At 48.3% G+C, this 26018-nt stretch overlaps 1 protein-coding gene across 1 annotated transcript in view; it reads left to right on the forward strand.

Annotated features, from left to right (window-relative positions):
* Positions 1-26018, forward strand: part of ERP44 (endoplasmic reticulum protein 44) — a 552790-nt gene that overhangs the window by 215272 nt on the left and 311500 nt on the right. The window contains exon 7 of the mRNA XM_078687681.1: positions 263-320. Coding sequence (XP_078543807.1) covers positions 263-320 — 58 coding nt within the window. The remainder of the gene's footprint in view (positions 1-262; positions 321-26018) is intronic.

Raw genomic sequence — 26018 nt, forward strand, 5'->3', positions numbered from 1 at the left:
CTGAAACTGGGGTCCAATTCTAGGAGAAGGGGCTCTCTGGTATTGTGTGCTGGCTGTTCTCATCTGTTGTCAATGTGTCTAGACGCAGTCACTGAATCAAGATAATGTTATAGCTCAGTGTAGTCCCTGTGCTGAGGTAGCCTCAAAGTAAATAATACATATTTTAGTTTCAGTAAGTGTTTTAATTTATATATATATATTAATTGTGTCGTCGTTGCTTCAATGCGCATTCTAATAAAACGTTGTTTGTTTCACAATCTAGGAGTGTTTCTAAACCGGAGAGATTTAGCGGTGACAACATAATCTACAAGCCTATGGGTGTAAGTGTATCTTTATATCCTTTGTTTTTCGCGTCAGAAAATACAGTATTAAATTTGTGGGATTCCAAATGTCAAGAAGCATAATAAGCAGTTATAAATTGCTACCTTTTCTAAAACCTTTTCCTCCCTCAGTGCTTCACATGGTTATGTGTTGATTATTGCAGCTCACCAGTGTTCAGAGGGTACTGTGGACCCCAAGGGTATACAGGGAATGAGCTCTGTAAACAAGTTATATGTGTGCAGGGGATGGCTGAATTTAGTTGAAAAGGAGCATTTGGTTGATGTGCGAAACCTAAGACCAATAGACTTATCCAGCTGCGACGAGTAATTTGTGGAATACCTTTGTTGACTGTGGCAAGGTGCCATCATTGAAGCCTTGAATGGTTCATCATGTACTTCCCCGAGGGCACAACAATCACACAGTGGTAATGAATAGGAAATCAAACTTTGCAGTTCAGCGTATGGTTTTTGCCTTTTTGTATCCAGAAGGTAACAGACAGGTATTTAATCAGGATCAAAGCACAAAAGGGTTATACTTGTGCAGTGAGATGCAGTGTCAAACCGTGCCTAAATTTAACAAGCATTTGCAATGCAACTGGTCTTGCATTTATGCAAGACCTATTGCATTGCAAATGATCGGCATCACAACAACGGGAGGGAGGCAGGGGGAGGGGGGGAGAAGGCACGGACAGCGGGAGGGAGGGCAGGCGGGGGGAAGAAGGCATTAAAGCACATCGTGCCTGCAGTGGGAGAAAACCTCATTAACAAAAATAGTGCTCACAGTCTAAAAAACACATACCATGTAACAACCGAAGTTAAGGGGCCAGTCGACATGGGAGGTGACAAATGAAGAGGAGGCGGTAATAAGGAGAGACTAATAAGCCTATCTACAAATCAGAAGCCAGCATTTCGGACAATAACACAAGCCAATTGCAAATGTGGGCTGAGAATGGGCGGAGCTTCTGTTCACCTACTCTTCTACGATAAGCCTCGCAGAGCAGCGCATGCGCGCTGGCTCTAGGCTCGACCTAAAAAAGCAGATTTATTCTAAATCTGCAAAGTTATTGTAACAAGGTATCTGTGAAACAATAGTAAAATAATCGTCAAGTTAGTTGGGCTGTACCCGAGTAATCATACGGCATTGGATCTTTGAACTGTAAAAATTAATGTTTGAATACAGGTTTTATTTTCACAGAGTAATGGTTTAATAGGCCACCTTTTATTTTCACTTTTAAGTTTAATTTTTTGGGGCGAACAAGTAAGATAATTACCCCATTCTTTGTTACATAACCAAGATTTTCAACCCGTTCTGCAAGTAATGCTGCTGTTAGACCTGGCATCATTGCGTGGGTCTCCCTTCCATTTTTTGCCTTTACCTCCTGTGTTTTGCTGTGTGTTACTCCATTTTTGCTGGTCTAGATGCTTTGGGCACTTTGCCACTGCTGTTCAGTGCCTAAGTGCAAGTGCTCCCTTTGCAAATTATTGTTATGGATTAGTGATTCCATGATTGGCTTATTTGATTTACTTGTCAGACCCTAGTACAGTGCACTGTGTGCGCGCCCAGGGCCTATAAATCAAATGCTCCTGGAGGGCTTGCAGCACTGATTGTGCCACCCACAGAAGCAGGTTGTAAAATGTGACTCGGGCCTGCCATTGCAGCGCCTGTGTGCTGTCCGGGATTGCCATGTCGACTTGGCAAGTGCACACACTTGCCAGTCCCTAAACCTTCCCTTTTTTACATATTAGTCACCCCTAAGGTAGGCCCAAAGTACCCCTGTGGGCAGGGTGCATTGTATGTGAAAGATAGGACATGCCCTGATGTGTGTGGCATGTCCTGATAGTGAAATACTGCCAATTTCATTTTTCACTATTGCGAGGCTATCTGAAAGAAATATATATTCCTTACCTTGGAATTACCCCCAAGCGTCAGTCTGGATCTGGAAAGTTTTTCATCAGCAGTGGCGTTGGTCGTCTCCGCGGTTGTAGCAACTTAGTCGCCGCCCTCGCGCGCTGTCAGTTATTTCTTTTTCAGCGCCAGCCAGCGCGGTACCTCCAGTCACTGTTTGACTGAACTTTTTGCAACTCTCGTCGTTGCCTTTTGAGTCCGGATAACTCTTGGTGCACGTAGGGATGCCCGGATACAAGGCTTGTGGTTCCTGTAACCTACTGATGTCTGTGACGGATCCGCAGTGCGTGTGCCTCTTTTGCCTGGAGTGCGACCACAGCCCCAAGTCGTGCTCCGACTCGCGGTCCATGGCTCCGAAGGCTTTGCGGGAGCGGTCCCGAAAACTTCTTGAGCGCCGGCAGTCTGCACCGTGCCGCTCGAGGTCCCGGTCACGAGGGAGGTCCAGCGACTGGTCGCAGAGCCTTCATCATCACTCTTTTAAGTCTTCGCACTCAGGGTCAGTTAAGTTGAAGCCCGGAGCAACCCCTGCCCAGCTTTGTCAGTTTTACGAAGCCATGCATTCCATCTTTGGGCAGCCCCATTTTGCTGCCGTGCCTCTTGGCCCGTGGACTTTGTTGGGGGCCCTAGGCCTTCCCTGCTGGCGGCTCCGGGCCTCCAATGATCCATGCCTGGATCCGGATCGGCGCCGGTCGACCTTGTGACGACTCCACCGGCTTCACATCCGCTGCTGACGCCATCTATACCCCCAGCCTTCGCCGACCTCGGCTTCCAGCCCGACGTTGTAACTGAGCCGGACCGGAAATCGGATCCGGCACCGTCTGGTGCTTTTTCCCCTGTGTTCCACCCTGGCCATTTTCAGCAGCCAGAGGAGGGTGAGGAAGACTACGAGGGGTCTGGAGACCCATTATCAGAACAGTTAGAATACAAACAGGACTGGAGAGAGGACCTGGGGGATGCTAGTGGTCTGGATACCTCCCCAGACCTGGGCATGTTGTCTCCTCCTACCGTGGCTACAGAGGAGGGACCGTCTTACACAGTGGTGTTGCGTAGGGCGCCAGAGGCTCTTAACCTCGAGCTTCCTACGGTGTCATGACAATTGCAGAGCAGTCGTTGGGTATAGGAATAATGGAGCCACTCAGGAGATTATCATCAAAATATGTGTCAATTTGTTATTAGTGGTAACGGTGCTGTAAGGTGAGGATCACCACTGATCTCCCCCCTCGCTCCCCCCAAGATATAGGCCTTAGCCAAAGAATACAAAGGTAAATTGTCCTGATCACACGCAAACAGTCATTAAGCTTATTAAAATGCACGTTGTGAGCAACAATTAAACACAGTTGACTGAAGTCTCGGGATTTTCTTTCTTTTATTATCAAGTTCTTCAGACAGCCAACACGTGTTTTGTCGCAAACGGTGCAAAACTCCTACGACTTTATCAAGGCTATGTCTTTCTTGGAGTGAAATTAATTTTGTGGTGATATTTCCAACCCACTAAAAGGGTTTCTGTTACTCGTGACGTCTCACTATGTTGCGGAAAGACCAAGGTATCCAAATGCGTCCCGATACCCGGATTCGTGCATCCGGTATGATGAGTGTTCCTACTCCCTGATTACAGGGCATGGTAAAGGACTGCAAGCCACTGCCATAAAGGTAACGGCTGGCAGTAAGAAGATTCTTACTGGGAGCCGTTATATTTACGGCAGAGGCGTGCAGTCCTTTACCATGCCCTGTACTCGGGGAGACACGAGGAGCGACGTCTGGAGTAGGAACACTCACCATACTGGATGCACGAATCCTGATATCCTTGATAAAGTCGTGGGAGTTTTGTCCTGTTTACGACGAAACACGTGCCGGCTGTCTGAAGAACTTGAAAAGAAAGAAAGTCACGAGACTTCACTCAACTGTGTTTCTTTGTTGCTCACAACGTGCATTTTAATAAGCTTAATGGCTTTTCGGTGTGCTGAGGACAATTTACCTTCCTACGATGTCAGTCAGGACAAACCTCCTGACGAAGGTGCTATAGCCGGCAGCGAGTCCTCGGATCCCCTGCGTCCCTTCAATGAAGCCCTGGCAGACATCCTTTTGGGCACTTGGTCCAGGCCCAACACGGTACTCCAGTGGATAGGATTGTTGCTCGAAGCCACCGCCCGGCCCCGGGCGACCCCACTTTCCTCTCCCAACACCCCACTCCTTAGAGCTTGGTGGTCTAAGCCTCTACTTCCAAGAGCGCATTCCCTAACGCACCACCCGATAGGGAATCCAAGTAGCTGGATCATCTTGGGAAGAAGGTTTTCTCTTCCGCCAGCTTGGGATGCGGTCCGTAAACACTGCATGTCTATTGGGACGTTATTCTCACTCTGTGTGGGATACGGTTGCGCAGGTGCTGCCTCAGTGTCTGGAGGAGGCCCGGGCCGTCCTCTCCCAGGCCGTTGCCGCTGGGAGAGATGCAGCAAAGTTTACTATCCGCTGTGGGCTGGATACTGTTGAATCTCTAGCCAGGACGATTTCCATGTCGTTAGCCCTTCGACGCTACGCCTGGATGAGATCCACTGGCTTTTCTTGGGATGTCCAGAGCGCTCTTTCGGACATGCCCTTTGCTGGCCATCGCCTTTTTGGTGACAAAGCAGACCACGCCCTAGAGCTTTTCAAGAACTCACGGGCTACGGCCAAGTCCTTGGGCCTCTCCACTCACCCTGCGCAGTCTGCTTTTCGCCCCTTTCGTGGCTACGGATGGGGTGACCCCCTACGTCACCTCCGAGGGCCACAGACGCGGCCGGGAACGTGGGTACCATCGCTGTGGTTCTGGGGCCAGCGAGTGGGCCAGCCCACCAACCCCCCTTACCCCAGTATTGGAACTTTGATAGATTCCCATGCTTTGTATCATTCCCCGTCGTCGGAATGGGAGCCTCGGTAAATAAAAAAAATATCATAACCATAGGTACAATAGAGAAAATCAGGTCTAGGCCTCATCTAATTTTGTAGCATATCAACCTCTTTGTGTAAAAGAGCCCAAACTTTCTGCAACAACCAATCAGAACAGCCTCACCCCATAGAACCTTCCTGAGAGAGCCTCAGAGCCTCAGATTTGTCTACCGCACGTTGTGCTAGGGAGTCTCCACTGAGCTCTGCTCAGTTTCTTTCTTTACTACTTGATTCTTCTACAATTTTATTCTTCAAACTACAATGTCTGACAAGGAGAAGAAGGCTTTGTTCAGGGCCTGCGCTACCTGTGCCAAAAAGAGACTTTTGTGGAGGACAAGCATGATGACTGTATCTATTGCCTGTATCCAGACCACAAGGCCACTGATTGCAAGATCTGTAGAACTTTTTCTACAAAAACATTGAGAGACAGGGAGGGCCGATTGTTGACTTGGCTACAGAAAATGAAGTCACGGAAGGAGGTGCTGTCTTCGGATGAGGAGGACTCTTCATCGGCTACATCCCCCAGAAAATCCAGAAAGAGGGGTAGGTCTCCTCCCTCTACTTCTTCTGGGGCCCCTGTCCAAGCCCATCATAAGATCTCTGATAGGTCTGAGAGGGCTAGTCCCATTAAATCTCCTCACCGAGGTGAAAAGGAGAGGCTGGGACAGGCTGCTGAGGTGGACACAGCCAAGAAGGTGAAAAATGATACTTCTGTTCCTTCTCAACCATCCCATAAGGCGAAGGAGAGCAAGACACTGGCTGTTGTCTCTCAGGATGGAAAGCCTGACGAAAAGCAGCGTGCGTCGATGACGAAATCAGCAGGTACGTCGACGACTTCTCAGAAAAGCCTGTCTTCTCAGGTGGCTCCGTCGACTGGACCGTCGACGGTGGCTGCGTCGACGATGATGACTTCGATGACGTTTAAGGTGCCTTCCTGCTTGTCGACGATGGCTGTCATCTCGACGTCGACGATGATGACGACGAGAGTGGTGTCGACGGCTGCTTCGACGACGAGGACTACGACGACGCTGACGGTGTCTGCTGCAATGTCGATGACGACGAGTTCGTCGACAATGTCGTCGACTATCAATCCACCGTCGAGATCAATCCCTCCGTCGACGGTTCCGTCAATGATTCCATCGACGACGATTCCGTCGTCAACGACTGCGTCGACGAGGTCGTCGACGATTCAAAAAATCCACAATTCCATGAAAAAGCAGCAAATAACGCCGGAGTTGACTTCTCCTAGGCGAGTAGCACCTTTGCCTCCTACTATGCTGTTGGATGAGGAGTCTGATGACGAAGAGGATGATAATCCTTATGGGGATGCCTACAGTCACTCTGACTTAAATGTGAAGTGTCAGGATACAGACACTGAAGAATATTACGAACACCAATATGTCCAGCAAGGTGGACCTCCTCAAACCTTCAGACAGGACATGGTGGCCATGCCGTCCTCTCTAGTATCGGATTTGCAGTTGATGATGCAAGATTATAGAAATAGGTTTCCTTCTCAACCTACAATACAGCAGGAGCGGCCTCCTTCTCCTGTTAGACCTCTTGCTCCTGCAATCATTGTGACAACGGTGACCCCACGGATGGTGGAACCGGAACCCAGAGAGGAAACCCAAGACGTTGTGGATAATGTTTCTTCTGATGAAGATGTTCGGGAAGAACCTACGCATGATCCAGATTTGGATTATGATGATAGTGGTCCTCAAGATCCGGATGTGGTAGGACAGGATTCGGCTACCTCACCACCTGCTGACATTGGGGTTTTCCATAACCTCATGGAGAGGGCATCTAAAAGATTTGGTCTGCTGATCACGAAGGTGCTGACAGACTGCTTCCTCTATGACTTTAAATAACCCTACAAGAGGTCAGTCCGTTCTATACCTATAATAGAACATGTATGGTCCGAGGGGGTAAAAATAATGCAAAATCCAGCTACAGTCATTCCTGTTCTGCCCCGTCTGGAGAAGAAATATAAGGCGCCGGTGAGGTACTGGGTTTTTCAGACCCGGTAACCCAGTGGTGTCAGGGTACACACCCAAAGACCTCGAGTACTTTCCTGATTTAGACCACAGAAACTCAGTCTTCTAGGTGAAGTCAAGGATCGATTTTATTGGCTGCAACCAAGTAACAGGCGTCCTGGAAGTACAACTACACGGGGTGTATGTTCTCAGGAGACTGCTCAAATTTACAAAGTCAGGCGTCTCTTTTTATACAAAATATTAAGCTCCAGGCAAACATTGCTAGATTTACAGCATACTATTCACATATTTTCATTACAAAGGAAAAACAGAAAAAGCAGAGTCATGATGACAAGCCCATATTTCAGTTCGTCCAGCCCACAACAAATTACCCGGCAAGGCCCAACATTTCCATCAGATATCGGTGGACCCCCAATAAAAACGGGTACCTCCTCATCATAAAACAAGTAAGAGAGAAAAGAGCTGGGCCAGGTGTGAGCAAGATTAGGCAGGGTGTGTGTGCGATGAAAAGGGTTTATGGTAGGCTGTGCCTTGATGCTATCTCGCTCGGCCACTGGGAGAGGAACTGACCAAACAGGTTTGGCCTGGGGCAATGGTTCCAACTTGCCTAGGTCACAGGGAAGTCAATTAAGGTGTACGTGTCCTTTGGAATCGAATTTGGCTTAATTCATCTGCCTATGTGAGGGCAACTCACAAAATGGCTGCCATACACAAAATGGAAGCCAAGGGTTTTAGGACGGAAATGACTATTTCGAGGTGAAATTGTCACTCGAATATGACGAAAATGCTTGTACATAGTGTACTAGCCATTCTCGGTCTTTTGATATAAAAATCGTTGTGCTACGACAAAGTTTAATTCTCGAGTCCAGAATTTTCAGAACTACAAATCCTCCTTTTGCCCTTACATAGGCATTTTAACCTAATCTTATGCTAATCTGAGTCCAGATCTATATTCCTAAAGTCATTGAGATGTTGCTGTAACATCATTCTATTACTTAGTTCGTCTCTTGATACAGGTTTCCTTACACATGATGTAGCACAGAGGCCACATATTGCAGGAGCACACTGCACGCACAGACAGAACAGGAAAAGAATGGCTAAGACCATCCCAATGACCATCAGAATTTTCCATCCCCAGCCGGATATCAGTTCCCAGAACCATCCCATTAAAGACCAATCTCCTTTATCCACATTAATAGATTCGGAAATCTTATGCAGTTTGGAAATGGCCTGGTACACTGTTGGAGCGTTATCTGGAATGAAAACACAGCAACTCGATTGGATCAATTTACATACCCCACCTCGGTCTGCAAGTATGACATCTAATGCGACCCTGTTCTGAAGAGTCATAAGACGATCCGACTGGAGCTCAGCAGTCAAGTTACTAAGGGCACCAGCAGTTTCAATTACGGTGGACTCAACCACCTTTGTCAATTGCCTTATGTTCCTGCTGTTAACCATTGGTCCCCAGAACGGCAGAAAACCCTTTACGAAGTCCCCAAATTCCTGTCCTGCAGTGTCTTCTTTACTCAAGACACCTCTAACTACCCTTGTCTTGTGGTAATCTGCCGCTGCTGTGTAGGTGGGAGGCAACAGGAAAGAAACAAAACATGTCCCTGAAAAGTCAGGGGGCAACCATGTATAGGCTCCATCATGGCATTTGAAATATGTACCCTTAGCTGCTAAGAACGCAGGGGAAGTCTGAGACCCAAAAACATATGTCTCAGTACAGATACTCTTCCCTAGCTGAGCTCTGGGATTCTTGCCAGTACCTTGCAGACACAGGTGAACCTGATGGGGTACAATCCAAATCGGGGAAGATCTCTTAACTTGCTGTTTCTCACTCGGAGTAACTCCATATCCGGTCACGTTCCATCCTATGTATGCAAGTGTCTCATCTTCGGGCGTAGTTTCATAAGAAATATCTTCTTTAATCATGTCGACTGTACCCTTAACCAGAGCACTATTCTTAGGATTGTCTTTTACAGAACGTAGGGGGTGGACTTCACGTGCGTATATGAACATTGTTCTGTATGCCCACACAGAACCATTATGGCTGAAAGGCAGGACCAGATAAGGGATACCTTTATCCGTTGTGTGAGGCATAAGACCACACACCCAACAGTTAGTCGTGTTCATTACAAGTTGGTGTTGGTGCAAGAGCTGAACAAAGGAGTTGTTAATAAACTCCAACCTTCTAGCGGATTCATGTTCAGGAAGGGGCTGGAAAGAATGGGAGGAAACAGTAGGAGGAGGAGGTGTAGGCGATGTAGTGTGTGCAAATGTTACTCGAAAATAAAATAAAACATATCCTATTAAAAATATCATCGCACTGAATAACCTAAAAATGCACAATATCAAAAAGCTCTTCTTTGTCATCATACATACATATTCTGTTTTTAAAGTTCATTTCCTTGGCAGGTCTCTCCATCTCGAAAAACTCCATCCTCTATACAATGCTGCCCGCGATGGGAGGTTGATTCTGCTAAGGAATGCTTCTGTCAGTCTAGGGCAACTCCCTTAGACCAACCAGAACTGTCGACCTAACGTCGTCAGCTGCACCCCAAAGACTTTGAGCAATCGCGGCCTTAGCAGCGGAACCCAGATGGCGGTTCGAAAAAACAAAAATAAGCAAGTTTCTCAGATGGGAGAGCTGCACTTTCAAAAATAGTACTTGGAGGAAAAAAAACACTTTTATTAGTTCGTATTTCTCGGCCTCAAATTATATCGTTGTTTTCCTGGTATTGTATGGTTTCGGAACAAGAGTTCAGGTTATGTAATGTCCAATCGAACTGATGGTGATACAGCTGGTTGCAAAATGTTATCACTCTCTTGTTCAGTAATTGTTCCTTTTACACGTGCACTGAAAGGCAGAAAAAAAACGAGGCACGGTTTCAGTCTCTGAGTCAGCGATACCCTCCTGGACCCACCGGTCGTACGGCAGAGGCAAAGGGATCCTCTTGCAGTGGATCCCGTGGATCCAGTTTTTCTTCCCTTCCACTCGAACAGCTGATCTTGTGGAAAGGACGACGAGGTGCGGTCCGGTCCACCTGGGCTGGTCGTTCTTGGTTCGCTGGAAGTTCTTCACGAGAACCCAGGATCCAGGGTTGATGGGATGACCTGGAGTTTCAGAGACCGGAGGCAGGGTATCATGCACCTGCTGGTGTAAAACACACAATTTAGCCGTCAATTCGTACAAATAATCAAGCAAAACAGGGTGTTCGATTTCACTCAACTTTGTAGGCCTTGGCACTCCCCATATGTTGGCCGGGCGGCCGAAAACTATTTCATATGGACTAAGTCCCACTCGCGAATGCACAGTCATTCTGGTGGATAGGAGTGCTAAAGGGAGAGCGTCAGGCCTTTTAAGACCTGTGCTCGCTTGAATTTTGGCCAGTTTTAACTTAAGCGTGCCATTGTAGCATTCTACTAGTCCAGCTGATTGGGGGTGATTTGCAGCGTGGAACTTCTGTTGAATGCCTAGCCCTTCACATACTTTCTTCATTACTCGACCCACAAATTCACTCCCATTGTCACTCCAGACCATTCTAGGCATTCCAAATCTAGGGAAGAATTCTTTCACAAGGGCTTTCGCTGTGGACAAGGCTGTATTGTCCTTTAAGGGATGTGCTTCTACCCATCTTGAGAAGGCACAAACAACGAGTACGTATTTTAAGTTGTTGCACCTCTCCATGTGGATGAAATCTAGCTGCAAAACCTCAAGCGGATACGTAGGAGGCGCAAAATGTCCAGCTGGAGTTGGGGTTCCCCTACCAGGATTGTGTTTCAGACACACCATGCAATTCTTGACCACATTCTCTGCACACTTAGGAATTCCTGCATTTTGCCATACTGGAGCCAACAACTTGCAAATCCCTTTCACGCTGATGTGAGCCATTCCATGAGCCATTGTAACCACTGCAAGCACGTACGCATCGGGCAACAACCATCTCTGATGCTCTGACAATTCAATCCAACAACCATTTGCATCCATTCTACCCGTACTTTCTCTCCACATGCTCAACTCTTTCTCTGTAGCCTCAGCTTGAATAGACTTCACACTCTCTATCGTGTCTTCACACATTCCAACATCACCAACCCATCTTGCAGGGCCTGCAACATATATTCGGCTCATCACATTCCTTGCAGTTTCTTTCGCGATTTCGTCAGCAAATGCATTTCCACGACCAACATCATCAGTCACTTTCTTGTGAGCACTACATTTCACAATCGCAACTTTTAGAGGCAAGGTCAGTGATTCAAGAAGCTCATTCACCAACTGACCATGCTGAATCTTAGCTCCATGCGAAGTCAGGAACCCACGTTCTTTCCACAATCGTCAAACTGTGAGCCACACCAAACGCATACTGGCTGTCGGTGTAGATGTTCACTTTCATTCCTTTCGACAACACACATGCTCTTGTGAGTGCAATCAACTCTGCTGCTTGAGCTGAATTATGTGGGATACGTGCAGCTTCAACAATTGTATGTAAAGTCGTGACAGCATAGGCTGCAGTCGTATCACCATTCGGAAGCTTGAAACATGAACCATCCACCCATAATGTACCATCACACTCAGCAAGAGGAGTATCCCGGAGATCTATTCTCCCTTTCGTTTCTTCTTCTGTTCTAAGAAAACAATCATGCTGTTAAGAAGCATCTAATTCCTCTACAACTGGCAGCAATGTAGGTGGGTTGAGAGTGCTGCATCTTTTTATATGCACGTGACTTGCTAACAATGTTAACTCGTAACCTGACAATCGAGCACTAGTTAAGTGCTGTGTCTTGGTTCTGTTTAACAACGTGTCTACTGCATGCGGGACCATTACGACTAGCATATTATTCATTACTAAGCCAGCAGACTGTCGAATAGAAACAGCTGCTGCCTCTGTTGCTCTTAAACAACTCGGCAATGCTTTAGCTACCGGATCCAAAGTCGACGAAAAATACGCGCATGGACGCTGTTTGTCTCCAAACAACTGTGTCAACACTGACAATGCACAACCTTCTTTCTCACGGACATACAATGTAAAGGGCTTACTGTAGTTGGGGGTACCCAACACAGGAGCCGAACATAATGCTGTGCGCAATTCAGAAAAACTTTTCTGACACTCTTCAGACCAAGGAATGGGATTGGGTGTATCTTTACACGTTAATGCCACCAAGGGTTTGGCTATCAACGAAAAATTTGGTATCCACTGTCTACAGTACGATGTAATACCCAAGAAAGCACGCACTTCTCTCTGTGTTCTTGGCACACTCAATTTCGCTATTGCCTGAATTCTTTCTGGGGTCAGTTTCCTTCCCTCCTTCGATAAGAGATGACCTAAGTAGGTCACTTCTTGTCGACAATATTGTAATTTTGAAAGTGACACCTTGTGATGCAATTCACACAGATGACGCAACAATGACAACGTGGCTTCTTTACAGATTTACTCAGTATCTGCAGCAACAAGCAAATCATCAACGTACTCTACAAGAGTAGCACCATCAGGTAAAACAATCGTATCAAGCAGTGTCTTTAGAGCTTGACTATATATTGATGGACTTTCACAGTAGCCATGGGGAGCGCGTTTAAAGCGGAAGCTTCGTCCTCCTAAACTGAAGCCAAAAATATCTCTACTCTCCTCGGCAATCGGGATGCTGAAGAAAGCATTCTTCAGGTCAATTACTGAAAACCAGGTGGCAAAAGCTGGAATCATAGTCAATAGGGCAGTGATATCAGGAACAACTGGAAATTGTGGCACAACTATTTTATTGACCTCTCTCAGATCAATCACACATCTGTAAACTGGTGGCTGAGAAGGGTCAGTTCATTTCAAAACAGGCAGAACAGGGCTATTGCAAACGTTGCCTCTTGTCTCTTCAATCACATCTTTTTCAATCAGATCGTAAACGATCGCTAACAACGCTTTTTCACCTTCACTAGAGATTTTGTATTGGGGAATTCGTGGCATTTTAACATTGGCTTTCAATGTTACAACATATGGTGTTATTTCTAAAAGACCCATATCATTAGGACCAGTAGCCCAAAGAATATCAGGAAGAAACGACAATTCTGTTGGAAGTTTATCCCTTGAAAAATACATTGGAGAAACCACTTTCTTACCCAGTGTAAGCTGTACTCCCGAGGGAGAACAATACAAAGTCGCATACAATCTTTTCAACAGATCCAATCCCAACAAGTTTTCACCACAACCTGTTGTCAGAATAAGGGGTGCTTCGAATTGACAAGGACCAACAGAAAGGGACATAGGACTAGAAATCGAGGTCCTAACCGGGGCGCCAGAAAAACCTACAGAAACATTCATTTCGCCAGACAAAGGTGCGCCAGGGAGTTTTGAGTGCATAATAGAACTCTTTGTAGCACCAGTATCCAAAAGAAAAGGTTCTGACACACCTGATGTAATCACCTGAACGTAGGGTCCACTCTGATCTACTGGAACTGAAATAACTCCCTCTCTTTGTCTATGACTGTCCTAGCAATCATTACCTTCCATATGCTCATCTTCTGCATAGTAATCATCAGCATAGTACTGAGCTGTCCTACCAGACGTGTTATTCTGCGGATCAAAACTATTCATAGAATTTTGAGGTGGAAGGGGACGTGTGTTTTGGGGGACGTTTCCACGTCCTCTACCTCTAGGCGCTTGCTGAACACCTCTACCTCTTGTGTTTGAAACACCATTTGCGCGCTGTAACAGAATAGGGCAACTATACTTAAAATGACCCTCTTCCTTGCAATACGAACACTGGTTGGGACCTACAGGAACACGTGGCTGAGTATACTCTACTCTTTGTCTTTGAAACTTTTGAGGTTGCTGATAATTATTCTGATAGTTATTCTGACCACCATTATTCTGGCCACTACCACCACGTGGCGGATACGCTTGCTGTAACAAAACCTTCGTTTTCAACTCTTTAGTTTTCTTTTCTGCTCTATCTTTCTCGTCTTTGTCTCTATTTTCATAATACTGTGCAGTAGCCAATATCTGTGCTGAAGAGGAAACTGCCCAAGAACTCTCCGAATCCTTCAACTTCTTACACAACTCTGGAAGCAGATTGTGCACGAATTTATCGACGAACAACCGCTGACCACCTTCTGTACTCATATCTTGACCACTGTGGTCGACAAATGTTTCTTCAAACCTGGTGAAGAAATCTGGGACCGTTTCATCTTTCTTCTGCTTGCACGCAGACAATTTATCCCAATTTACTCGCATGGCAGGCATTATAGTTTTCATGTAATCAATGATCCTACCAGGGAGTTCTGCTACTAAAGGCTCAGGTTTAGCACCACCAACTTGTCGGGCATCTACAGCAGTAATATTAGCCCATGAGTCACCTAACTCCTGATCATGATCTGTATGACGAATCTTTCCCCATAAAGGCTGTGGAACAACGTTCCCAAACAACATATCGATGTCGGCTAAATTCATAATGCATGAACCTGCAGTCTGTGACAGTTCCTTGTAATACCCTGCAGGATTCTTACGGGGATCAGGCAATGTCTGTTTAAGGGCCAAAACTTCAGCTCGCTTCCATGGAACATGTACCCACACACGCTGAAAGTGTGTTGGTGCAGCTACAATACCAAGACCTACATCAGCCTGTACTGCTTCCTTCCATACCAGAGGAACTTCTCTCATGGGATATTGTCTCACCTTCTTCTTCACGGAAGAATCAGACTCAAACAACGACTTAGAAACACCTTCAGTCCTAAGCGACAACAACATCGCAACTGCTTTCTCAACATCTGAACCCACCATTGTGCCTTTTGAAAATTCGAACCGTACATGACTCAACTCGGGCGGGTTAGAGTCCAAATCATTTTCCTCTAAATCTTCACACAGAAAAGCACACATTTTCTCAAAAACGTATCTCTGCTTCGATGCGTCCCACTGATAGAAGACATCCATAACAGACTCTAGACCATATCTTGTCAGGTCAGTCATCCATCTATGTGCCAAATCATTTAACGTTTCCTTTTCCCTAGAATCAGGCAGTTGACTATGCAACTGTGTACGCTCAGAGACAGGAGCCGGACTTGCCGCTCCAAAGAAAGGATATAAAATACTATTAAAAGTGCTAGTCACTCTCTGACGAACAGAAGGAGAAGTCGATGAAAAGCCAAGCGGAAAATCAGGGTGAGACGAGGCAGAGGCAGAGGCAGTGTCAGTAGGAATACCAGGAGTGGTAGTCGATACAGTAGTCAAAGCTGTAGGGAGTATAGGCAGAGCAGATGTAAAAGCCGGTGGCCCTTGAGGAGGCTGCACCGGAGGAGCAGGAGCCAGCTGAAGAATAGCTGGTGGGTGCTGTGGAGGAACAGGAGGCATAACAACCACAGGTTGCGGAGGTGCTGTAGCATTTTGCGCATAGGGGGGTGGCGAACTTAACAAATGCGCCATTAACGGATCTTTTTCAAGCTTTTTTGTCGCATCTTGCTGAAGAGGTGGCAAAACTGGATAGCATTTATCAATCACCATTTTACGTTGCCTGTGCAACTGCTCACTCATCTGTTCTTCTTCATTGTCTTTATACTGCATAGCAGCTTGCATTATCGAGATACCCCTTTCTCTCTTATTTCTCTTTGCTAATTTAATTTCCTTCTGTTTGGCCTCCTTACGCCATAGTCGGAAAGAGTCAAACATTGCCGGCCGGGCTTTCTTCTTGAAGAGTTTAACTTCAAGGTTATCTAGGATTTCCGTATCAAAGCTACCATATTGGGGCCATTTTAAAACACCATCTTTTCTGGTGTATTTTATCCACACTTCATTGTATGTGATGGGGCCTACTCCATGTTTCACATACAATTCATATGTTGGAGTTCCAATCGGAGGAACCGGACACGAGTCCTCCAATCGGGAGTCCCTATTATTACAACCAAGACAAAACAAATTTCCAAGTCTGCTAAGGCCAGGCATCTTCGCTCTCTAGTCTAGCTTCAAACTTCAAAGGATTATCGATTATGATATTTCTCGTGAATACACGAGTCCTTCGACTTTGGCGCTTGCAAGTTCCAAACAAAGTGATCCCAAAGGATACCCAAAACTAAGAACCAACTAAGGACTGGGAGACGCTCCACTTATACTTAACTGAGATATCGATGAAGTCCCCAGAAGACTCGTCTTAGCGTTTCGCTCTACCAAACTTCAAGGGTCCAAATCAGGGCGATAGCCAGGGCAGCAGTCCTTCGTAGCCGTCGGGAAGCGGGGAACCTCGCAGCAAAGACTTTCGGACCACGTCGACATGCAGGGGTCGATGAAGTGGTTGGCCTTCCTCCAGAATTTTCACACGAAGCTCCTCACGAACCTCTGGCTTGGACCGGTACCGCTGGTATCGCCCAACGTTGGGAGCCAACTGAGGTACTGGGTTTTTCAGAACCGGTACCGAACCGGTAACCCAGTGGTGTCAGGGTACACACCCAAAGACCTCGAGTACTTTCCTGATTTAGACCACAGAAACTCAGTCTTCTAGGTGAAGTCAAGGATCGATTTTATTGGCTGCAACCAAGTAACAGGCGTCCTGGAAGTACAACAACACGGGGTGTATGTTCTCAGGAGACTGCTCAAATTTACAAAGTCAGGCTTCTCTTTTTATACAAAATATTAAGCTCCAGGCAAACATTCCTAGATTTACAGCATACTATTCACATATTTTCATTACAAAGGAAAAACAGAAAAAGCAGAGTCATGATGACAAGCCCATATTTCAGTTCGTCCAGCCCACAACAAATTACCCGGCAAGGCCCAACATTTCCATCAGATATCGGTGGACCCCCAATAAAAACGGGCACCTCCTCATCATAAAACAAGTAAGAGAGAAAAGAGCAGGGCCAGGTGTGAGCAAGATTAGGCAGAGTGTGTGTGCGCGATGAAAAGGGTTTATGGTAGGCTGTGCCTTGATGCTATCTCGCTCGGCCACTGGGAGAGGAACTGACCAAACAGGTTTGGCCTGGGGCAATGGTTCCAACTTGCCTAGGTCACAGGGAAGTCAATTAAGGTGTACGTGTCCTTTGGAATCGAATTTGGCTTAATTCATCTGCCTATGTGAGGGCAACTCACAAAATGGCTGCCGTACACAAAATGGAAGCCAAGGGTTTTAGGACGGAAATGGCTATTTCGAGGTGAAATTGTCACTCGAATATGACGAAAATGCTTGTACATAGTGTACTAGCCATTCTTGGTCTTTTGATATAAAAATCGTCGTGCTACGACAAAGTTGAATTCTCGAGTCCAGAATTTTCAGAACTACACCGGAAGGCAGTAATTGCATGTCTTCTGGGACAACCTAAACCGGATTCTGTCATATCTCAAGCGGCACAAAGCAAATCGAAAAATCCTTCTACGCCTCTTACTACGCCTCCGGACAATGAAGGAAGGCGCTTGGACAATGTAGGGAAGAGATTCTCCTCTATGGCCAGCATCCTGGTTCTTGCTGCCAATGCTTTGGCCATCCTGGGCAGGTATGATCACCAGATGTGGTGCGATCTATCACCGTTTGTGGAACAGCTTCCGGAATCAACAAAGAAGGAAGCCAGGAAGGTGTTGTTGGAAGGCGAGAGATCCTCGTCAGAGGTGATAGATTGTGCTATGGACATAGCGTCTACGGCTTTTCGTGCTCTGGCTGGATCAGCTGTGCTACGACGTCAGGGCTGGTTGCGGGCGACCTGGTTTCGCCAGGAAGTCCAGACAAGATCTTGGACTTGCCATTCAATGGGGAAATGCTTTTCGGAAAGCATGTGGATGACGCCCTTCAAAGCATTAAGAAGGATACGGACACGGCAAAATCCTTAGGATCGTTGAATTATCGTAAGGTGCCCTTTAGAGGTGCGAGGGGCAGAGGTTTCTCCTCTTATAGAGGTGGCAACCAGCAGAGATATTCATCGCAATCCTCCCAATCATACCAACAACAGTATTCAAATCAACGCCAGGGCCAGTCGGCGTCTTTCTCTTGTCAACCGCAGAGAGGACGTCACACTCGTCAAGGAAGAGACAATTCCAAGAGGAAATAGCGGCCTCACGGCTCTTACTACTGTTCCTGCCCCACCGATAACAGTGGGGGCAGGATTTCACGTTGTTTAGACAGCTGGAGAATTATAACATCGGACCAGTGGGTCCTGAATATTGTTCAGTGTGGCCATACGTTGGAGTTTCAAAATCTACCTCCAACCAGAGCTCCAGGCGACAGTCAAACGAAACATCTGAAATTGCTACATCTCGAAGCCCACCAGCTTTTTATCAAGGGCACGATAGAGCCTGTACCTCTCTCGCATAGAGGGGGAGAGGGTTTTATTCCAGGTTCTTCGTGGTTCGCAAGACGACCGAAACATGGCGCCCCATATTAGATCTACGAGAGCTCAACACTTATCTCATCAAACTATCTTCCAGGATGGTCACTCTCCAGGATATTCTTCGCCTGCTAGATCCAGGGGACTATATGGCGACTCTGGATTTAGAGGATGCTTATTTCCACGTGCCGATCCACCCAGCTCACAGGCAATACTTGCGATTCACAGTAGGCAAGAGCCATTTCCAATTCAAAGTACTTCCTTTTGGTCTCCGGTCTGCTCCGAGGATATTCACCAAGGTGTTGGCTCCAGTAGCAGCCTTCCTCAGGAAGCAATCTCTGGAGTGTTTTTTCCTACCTGGACGACTGGCTAGTCAAAGCTCCATCTTTCCAGGAAACTTCCAAAGCCATTGCAACATGCATTCAATTGTTCGATCGCCTGGGCCTTCAGATCAACAAGAACAAGTCAGTTCTTCAACCGTCAAGGTCCACAAGGTTTCTAGGGGCAATTTTGGACACGACACTCTGCAAGGCGTATCCAACAGAAGTACGTCAAAACAACTTGATGCTTTCGTCTCGCCACTTGCTACAAAAGAAATCCATAACAGTTCGGCTCTACAAGTCCTTGCTCGGATCGATTTCATCCTGCATACCATTAATTCCACATTGCAGGCTGCGGATGCGGCCTCTGCAAGAACAACTCGACAAACAATGGTACCAAGCAGAGGGCTATTTCGACGACAAGATTACTGTGACGCCAGAGATACAAGAGGCATGCAAATGGTGGTTAGTGAAAAGCAACATCGCGGAGGGTTTGACTGTCCTGCTTCCTCCGACCCCCATGGTTCTCACCACGGACGCCTTATTGGAAGGCTGGGGAGCGGTGCTCCAGGACCTCCAAGTCAGTGGGCATTGGGATCCAGGTCAGCGCCAGTGCCACATCAACCTGTTGGAGCTCAAGGCCATCCGATTAGCCTTTCAGGCTTTTCTGCCACGGATTCGGAATCATTCAGTGCTGGTCCGGACGGACAACACGACGGCCATGCTCTATATCAACAAGCAGGGGGGAACAAGATCTCCGACTCTATCCAAAGAAGCTCAACTAATTTGGTATTGGGCGATTCTTCACAAGATTGCTCTGACTGCAGAACACCTTGCAGGTTCGCTCAATGTACGAGCGGATGCGCTAAGTCATCAGAATTCGATCAACCACGAATGGGAATTAGACCAAACCATTCTGGAGGAGGTGTTTTCAATCTGGGGGACCCCGAGCATAGACCTGTTTGCGACTCCGGAGAACACCAAATGCCGGTTCTATGCAAGCAGGGATCACCATCCGGGGTCCTTACGGAACGCGCTTTCGATTGCCTGGTACGGCGCATTCTTTTACGCTTTTCCTCCGATACCTTTAATCCTGAGGTTAATCAGGAAGATCAAGGCGGAACCGTGCAGAATGATCTTGATTGCACCAGCGTGGCCCCGGCAGTTTTGGTACACGGAGCTCCTCCTGCTCTCTCAGGATCATCCCATTCGCCTGCGGCAGATTCCTTCCCTGTTGTCGAGGTCTCGGGGTCAAGTACTCCATCCGGACCCGAGCTCGCTTCACTTGGCAGTGTGGCTCCTGAATACAGGGAGTTCCGAGATCTGAACCTCCCCAAGGAGTGTAGGGACGTCTTGTCTCAGGCTCGAGCTCCAAGTACGAACAAGACGTATAAAGCAAAATGGAAAAGATTCTGCATATGGTGTCAGACGCAACATCTTCACCCTTATACTTAAGCTCCACATCCGGTGTTCCCATACTTCCTGTTGATGGCTAAATCTGGATTGGCACATTCTTCTTTGAAAATATATCTGGCGGCCATCTCAAGATTCAGGCGGACATCTTCAGGTCCGTCTCTTTGGTCCGCTAGGATTGTCAAGCAGTTATTAAAAGGCCTGTTTCGGATGTATCCTCCAGTCCGTCCTCCGCCGCCCCTTTGGCAGCTTAATTTGGTGTTAGCTCAGCTAATGAAAGCTCCGTTTGAACCCATCCACAAAACGGACCTTAAATTCCTATCTTGGAAACTAGCTCTTCTGTTGGCATTGACATCTGCCAGGAGGGTTAGTGAGCTTCAGGCGCTGTCTATAGTGGTACCTTTCCTTCAGTTCAAGCGGGATGTCATGATCCTTCGAACAAATCCAAGGTTCATCCCAAAGGCGCCGTCTGAATTCCATCTGAATGAACCATTAATTTTAAAGTCATTTTTTCCGTGACCTACTTCTCCAGCGGAGAGATCCTTGCATTCTTTGGACGTTCAACAGTGTTTAAAGTTCTATTTAGAGCGCACAAAATCTTTTAGGAAATCCTCACAACTGTTCGTGGCTTACAGCGCCCCGCGGAAGGGATTTCCGCTAACCAAAGCCAGCATTTTCCGCTGGATCTCCAGTGCTATTCAGTTCTGCCATCAAGGAGCAGGCAAACCACTTGAAAAGAAAGTCCGAGCCCATTCAACAAGACCAGTGGCATCTTCGGTGGCTCTATTTTCTGGAGTCCATATAAAGGACATCTGCAGGGCAGCAACGTGGAGCAGTACACATACCTTCACAAGACACTACTGCCTAGAGTCTACAGTGAAGGATGACGCTGCTGTTGGTCAAGCAGTCCTCAGGAATCTTTTTCAATAAGAGGTGAGCTTTCCCTACAATCCCTCCTTCCTGTATATCACATTTTGTATCAGCTATTATGTTCTTTTTATGGTAACATTTTATGATTTGTTTCCTAGGAGCATAGCTCTATTGTCATGTCATGAGATTCATGTAACAAAATGTGCTTTTATGGCTTACTGCTAGCTACTCTGATACAAAGCATGGGAATCTATGAATGTTCCAATACTGGGGTAAGAAAACAAGTTACTTACCTGTAACTTTGGTGCCCCAGTATTGGTAACTTTCATAGATTCCCATGCGCCCACCCTCCTCACCTGGGAAAGCTCAGCCTCTTTACAAGGATAGTGGCTGTTTGCACAACGGCTAATAAAATCTGAGGCTGAGGCGCACTCAGGAAATTTCTATGGGGTGAGGCTGTTCTGATTGGTTGTTACAGAAAGTTTGGGCTATTTTACACAAAGAGGTTGATATGCTACAAAATGAGATGAGGCCTAGGCCTGATTTTCTCTTTTGTACCTATGGTTATATGATGTTTTTTTATTTACAGAGGGTCCCATTCCAACGATGGGGAATGATACAAAGCATGGGAATCTATGAAAGTTACCAATACTGGGGAACCAAAGTTACAGGTAAGTAACTTGTTTTCTTCTGCTTCTGCCTCCAAACCCTCCTAGTCCGACCTTCCAGACCCATCAATCGTCAGTAGGTGGCAGGATCTGCCATCACCTCCCTCACTGGCGCACCATCACGTCGGACAGGTGGGTTTTAAAGATAGCCCGAAGGGGCTACTCCCTCCCCTTCGAGACTACCCCTCCAGCCATGCCACCTCATTACCATCGCATGTCGGAGGATCACTTGGGCTTCTCCAGCAGGAAGTTGCGGCTCTCTTGGCCAAGTGCATTCCTGTCCCAGGAGTAGGTTGTGGTGGTTATTCCCACTACTTTCTTTTACCGAAGAAGGACAAGGGCCTGCGTCCTATCTTGGACCTCAGGAGCGCCAATCGCTTCCTCCAGAAAGAGAATTTCAACATGTTGACGTTGGCTCAGGTCTTGTCTGCCCTCGACCCTGGAGACTGGATGGTAACCCTGGACTTGCAGATCGCCTATTTTCACATTCCTGCCCTGCCGGCCAACCGGCGCTACTTGCGGCCTTACCAGCGCCCCTCTGGTGTTCACGAAAGTGATGGCAAGGGTCGCAGCTCACTTGCGCAGATCAGGGGTTTAAGTCTTCCCCTATCTTCAGGCAGTCGTTTCCCACCTCCAGACTACGGCTGACCTCCTGCATTTGCTGGGGTTCTCTATCAGTGTGCCTAAGTAGCACCTGATTCCCTCACAGAAGCTCCTCTTCGTAGGAGCGTTTCTGGATACGACGCGGTTTCGGGTCTGTCCTCCCGAGCAGCGAATCCAGGATATTCGGGCTATGATTCCGATCTTTCAGCCCTTATCCTGGGTTTCCAGGCCTGATGGCCTCCTGCATCCTGCTGGTGGATCATGCTAGGTAGCATGTGCGTGCTCTGCAGTGGGACCTGAAATTCCAATGGGCGCAACATCAGGGGAATCTGTCCAATTGCATCCAGATCTCACAGGCATTGCACATCAATTCCAGTGGTGGCTTACGAACAAGCATTGGGTCAACAGAAGGTCCCTCTCACTACTTCAGCCAGAATTCACGGTGGTGACCAATGCACCGCTTCTGGATAGGACGGCCATATGGCATAGGCGGAGATCAGAGGACTCTGGTCTCCGGCCGAGTCCAGGCTCCACATCAACCTTCTGGAGCTGCAGGCGATTGGTCTTGCTCTGAAAGCATTCCTTCCCTCTGTCCGGGGAAGAGTGGTGCAGATGTTGTTCACGAACAACACCACTACCACGTGGTACTGCGGGTGGGGTCGTGGACCCTATGTCAAGAGGCCCTCTGCCTCTGGACATGGCTGGAACATCAGGGCATATCCCTGATTGTTGAACACCTGGCAGGTTCTCTGACCGCCTGTCAGGTTCGCACCCCAAGACCCCCCCCCCCGTACCTGGTTCTGCCACCCGGACGCAAGGCGCACCGAACAGGGGTTGCAACAGCTGCCTTCCCGAGCCTGCCCCTTTCGACCGGCGGCGCTCGGAGCAGGCAGCGTCACCGCCGCGCCGCAAAAAACTACCCTACCCAGAAGGCTGTGCGCGACGCATGCGCAGGCCGTTCACGGCATAAATGGCGGCCGCCAGTCAGGAGCGGCGTTGGATATTGCCGGACGCTAGCGGTGTCTAGCTCACCCCGGGAGAAGCGCGAGGCCGCCGTTTGTCTCCCTTACACCAACTTGGAACCTTGAGAGCTTCTAGGACGATTTTCGCCCGCAACGTTCGCGGAGCCATCTGCCCTGCCTTGTTTGGCCCCGGTGCCTGCCTGCCAGCTACCTCAGGGGGGGTTTGAACGAGCGGCACCGGCTGTGAGCAGCCCTGCCGGGCAGGCCAGCCCCCATAGAACCACTAAGGGGTTCAAAGCGGTGACGATAACCGCTGGTTCAACAACCCCGCAGCCTGAGTCTCACCCTACCGCAGCAAGCGGAACTCGAGCGGCATTTTCGGCCGCTACTTTGCACAGTGTCCTCCGTTGGTGAGCTACCTGGACGGGTGCTCTTGCGGAGGACGGTTGGTCCCTACAGTTCGCTCGGTATTGTCAGCCGAGGAGGGGTTCCGCAAGGAGTTGCTGACCGGTGAAGGGAATCGTTGACTTTTCTTTCTTGTTTATTTCCTGGATGTGTGCTCTTTCACTGATGATACATTAAACAGCCTAACCATTCTATACCTCGTTGTTGTCTGGGTGTTTGTACCTGTTACACACGTTGCTTAGGAGCAGGCGAACTAATCCCTTACCTCTGTCTCACTCACACGGGGAACCCAGTAGGCAGCTGTGCACTTTTTGCGCTGTTGGTTTCTCTCCGTGGCTGTTCTCACTGGCGTCAGGTCGACTCTGAGTACCAAGAGGTTCACAAAATATCCGACCTATAATCAATCGTCTTCCTGGTCGGTTTGACGACGCAATGGCCACGATGGAGGATATTCTGGTGGCTTTGGCTCCGGTCAGAGACGAGCTGGATGCTTCGCGGCAGGAAACCGCTGACCTTAGGGCGCGGTTGGATGGGAGCCAGAGGAACCCTTTTGGTGCAGGGGCTGCAAACACCGCCTCACCGGCGGCGGTAGTAGTGGAGATGCCGGTTTCCATCCCACTGGCAGCGCCGGAACGCTTTACCGGGGAGTCAAACAAAGTGCGGGTGTGTCTGACGCAAGTGGCGCTACACTTTTTGTGCAAACCCAAGTCGTTCCCCACCAACCAAGCCAAGGTCGCTTTCATGATCTCCTACTTGGCAGGAGACGCTGCTCAGTGGGCTGTGCCTTTTGTGAGCCGAGACGATGCTCTCCTGCACGACTGGGAAGCATTCAGGGAGGAGTTCATTAAGGTGTTCGACCGCAGTGTCGACTCCTACACGGCGGATAGAGAACTGCTGGAACTACGACAGGGCAGCAAGGGTTTTCTGCACTACCTAAACGCATTCAGGCGCCTGGTGACAGAAACTAAGTGGCCTGAATCCAAGAGGGCAGCGCTCTTTCATCAAGGGCTAAGCGAGGAGCTGAAACACGTCATCGCGCCGATAGACCCCCAGCCAGACACCTGTTAGGGTTTGATCGGTCTGGTCTTGCGGCTGGAGCACCGGATGGGTGAGCGAAGAGGCGACCATAAGAAGGATAAAGCCCCGCTCATGAGTAGCCATCTGGGGCAGTCAGAGGCTCCTCCACCTCAGGGGCCTGAACAGATGGACATCGGGGCCATCAGAGCCAGTCTTACCTCCGCTGAAAAGGAATCCCGTCGCAAACAGGGCCTTTGCCTGTACTGCGGCAAGAAGGGTCACTACGTGCGTGAATGTCCTGCTAAGCCTAAGACCAGTTGTTTCCATTCCAGTAGGCTGGTTACTGCGGCTGTAGACCCGCAGTCAGAAAACTAATGGACTCCCGGAATAGAGAAGGGGCTTCTCGGAGTCGCAGTTACATCCCTTCACTGCTAAACACTGACCAGCTGAGTCAAAGGCACCTCTTTATCCCCCTGAAACATATGGGTTTCGGCGGCGGCTATGGTTGATTCAGGGGCCACGGGCTTGTTCATGGATGCTGAAGAGGCGCGTTCGCCTGTTACGAAAGGAAGTACCGGAGGATTTGTACGCAGTGGATGGGCGCAAACTGGTCTCGGGACTTATAGGCCTACACACAGGAGAGCTACAAGTACGGTACGAGGGAAGACACCAAGAAGCGATAGACTTCGGCATCATAAGGGCCCCGCAGTACGGAGTCATACTGGGGTTGCCCTGGCTCCAAAAACACAATCCGTCGATCAACTGGATAACAAGAGAGGTCGTCCTGGATTCACCATATTGTCTTCTGCATTGCGGGCTGTCGCTGAACAGGGGGAGGCACACACAAGCCCCGTCTCAAGTGGTCGCCACGGCAGCCGAGAAGGCTGTGAGTCTTCCGGCGGAGTACCTCGTGTATAAGGGGGTGTTTGATGACATTCAAGCCGAAGTACTAGCTTCCCATAGGCAGTACGATTGCCAAATTGACTTGGTGCCAGGAGCGTGTGTACCAAGTAGGCGTTTATACGCCCTAACGGAAACCGAGACCCTCCATCTGCGCTCCTACCTGGAGAAGCCGTTGGACCTGGGTTTCATCCGGCCTTCCAAGTCTCCAGCGGCGTCTCCCCTTTTTTATACCAAAGGCCAACAGAGAGCTGCGCACCTGTGTGGACTACAGGGCCCTCAACGCCATCACTGTCAAGAACCGTTACCCCTTGCCGCTCATCAACGTACTACTGGCGCAAGTGAAGACGGCTAGGATTTACACCAAGCTTGACCTCAAGGGGGCGTATCACCTGGTTCGCATGCGGAACGTGGACGAATGGAAGGCG

Source organism: Lissotriton helveticus, chromosome 4_1 (assembly GCF_964261635.1).
Source record: "Lissotriton helveticus chromosome 4_1, aLisHel1.1, whole genome shotgun sequence".
Classification (NCBI taxonomy): Eukaryota; Metazoa; Chordata; class Amphibia; order Caudata; family Salamandridae; genus Lissotriton; species Lissotriton helveticus.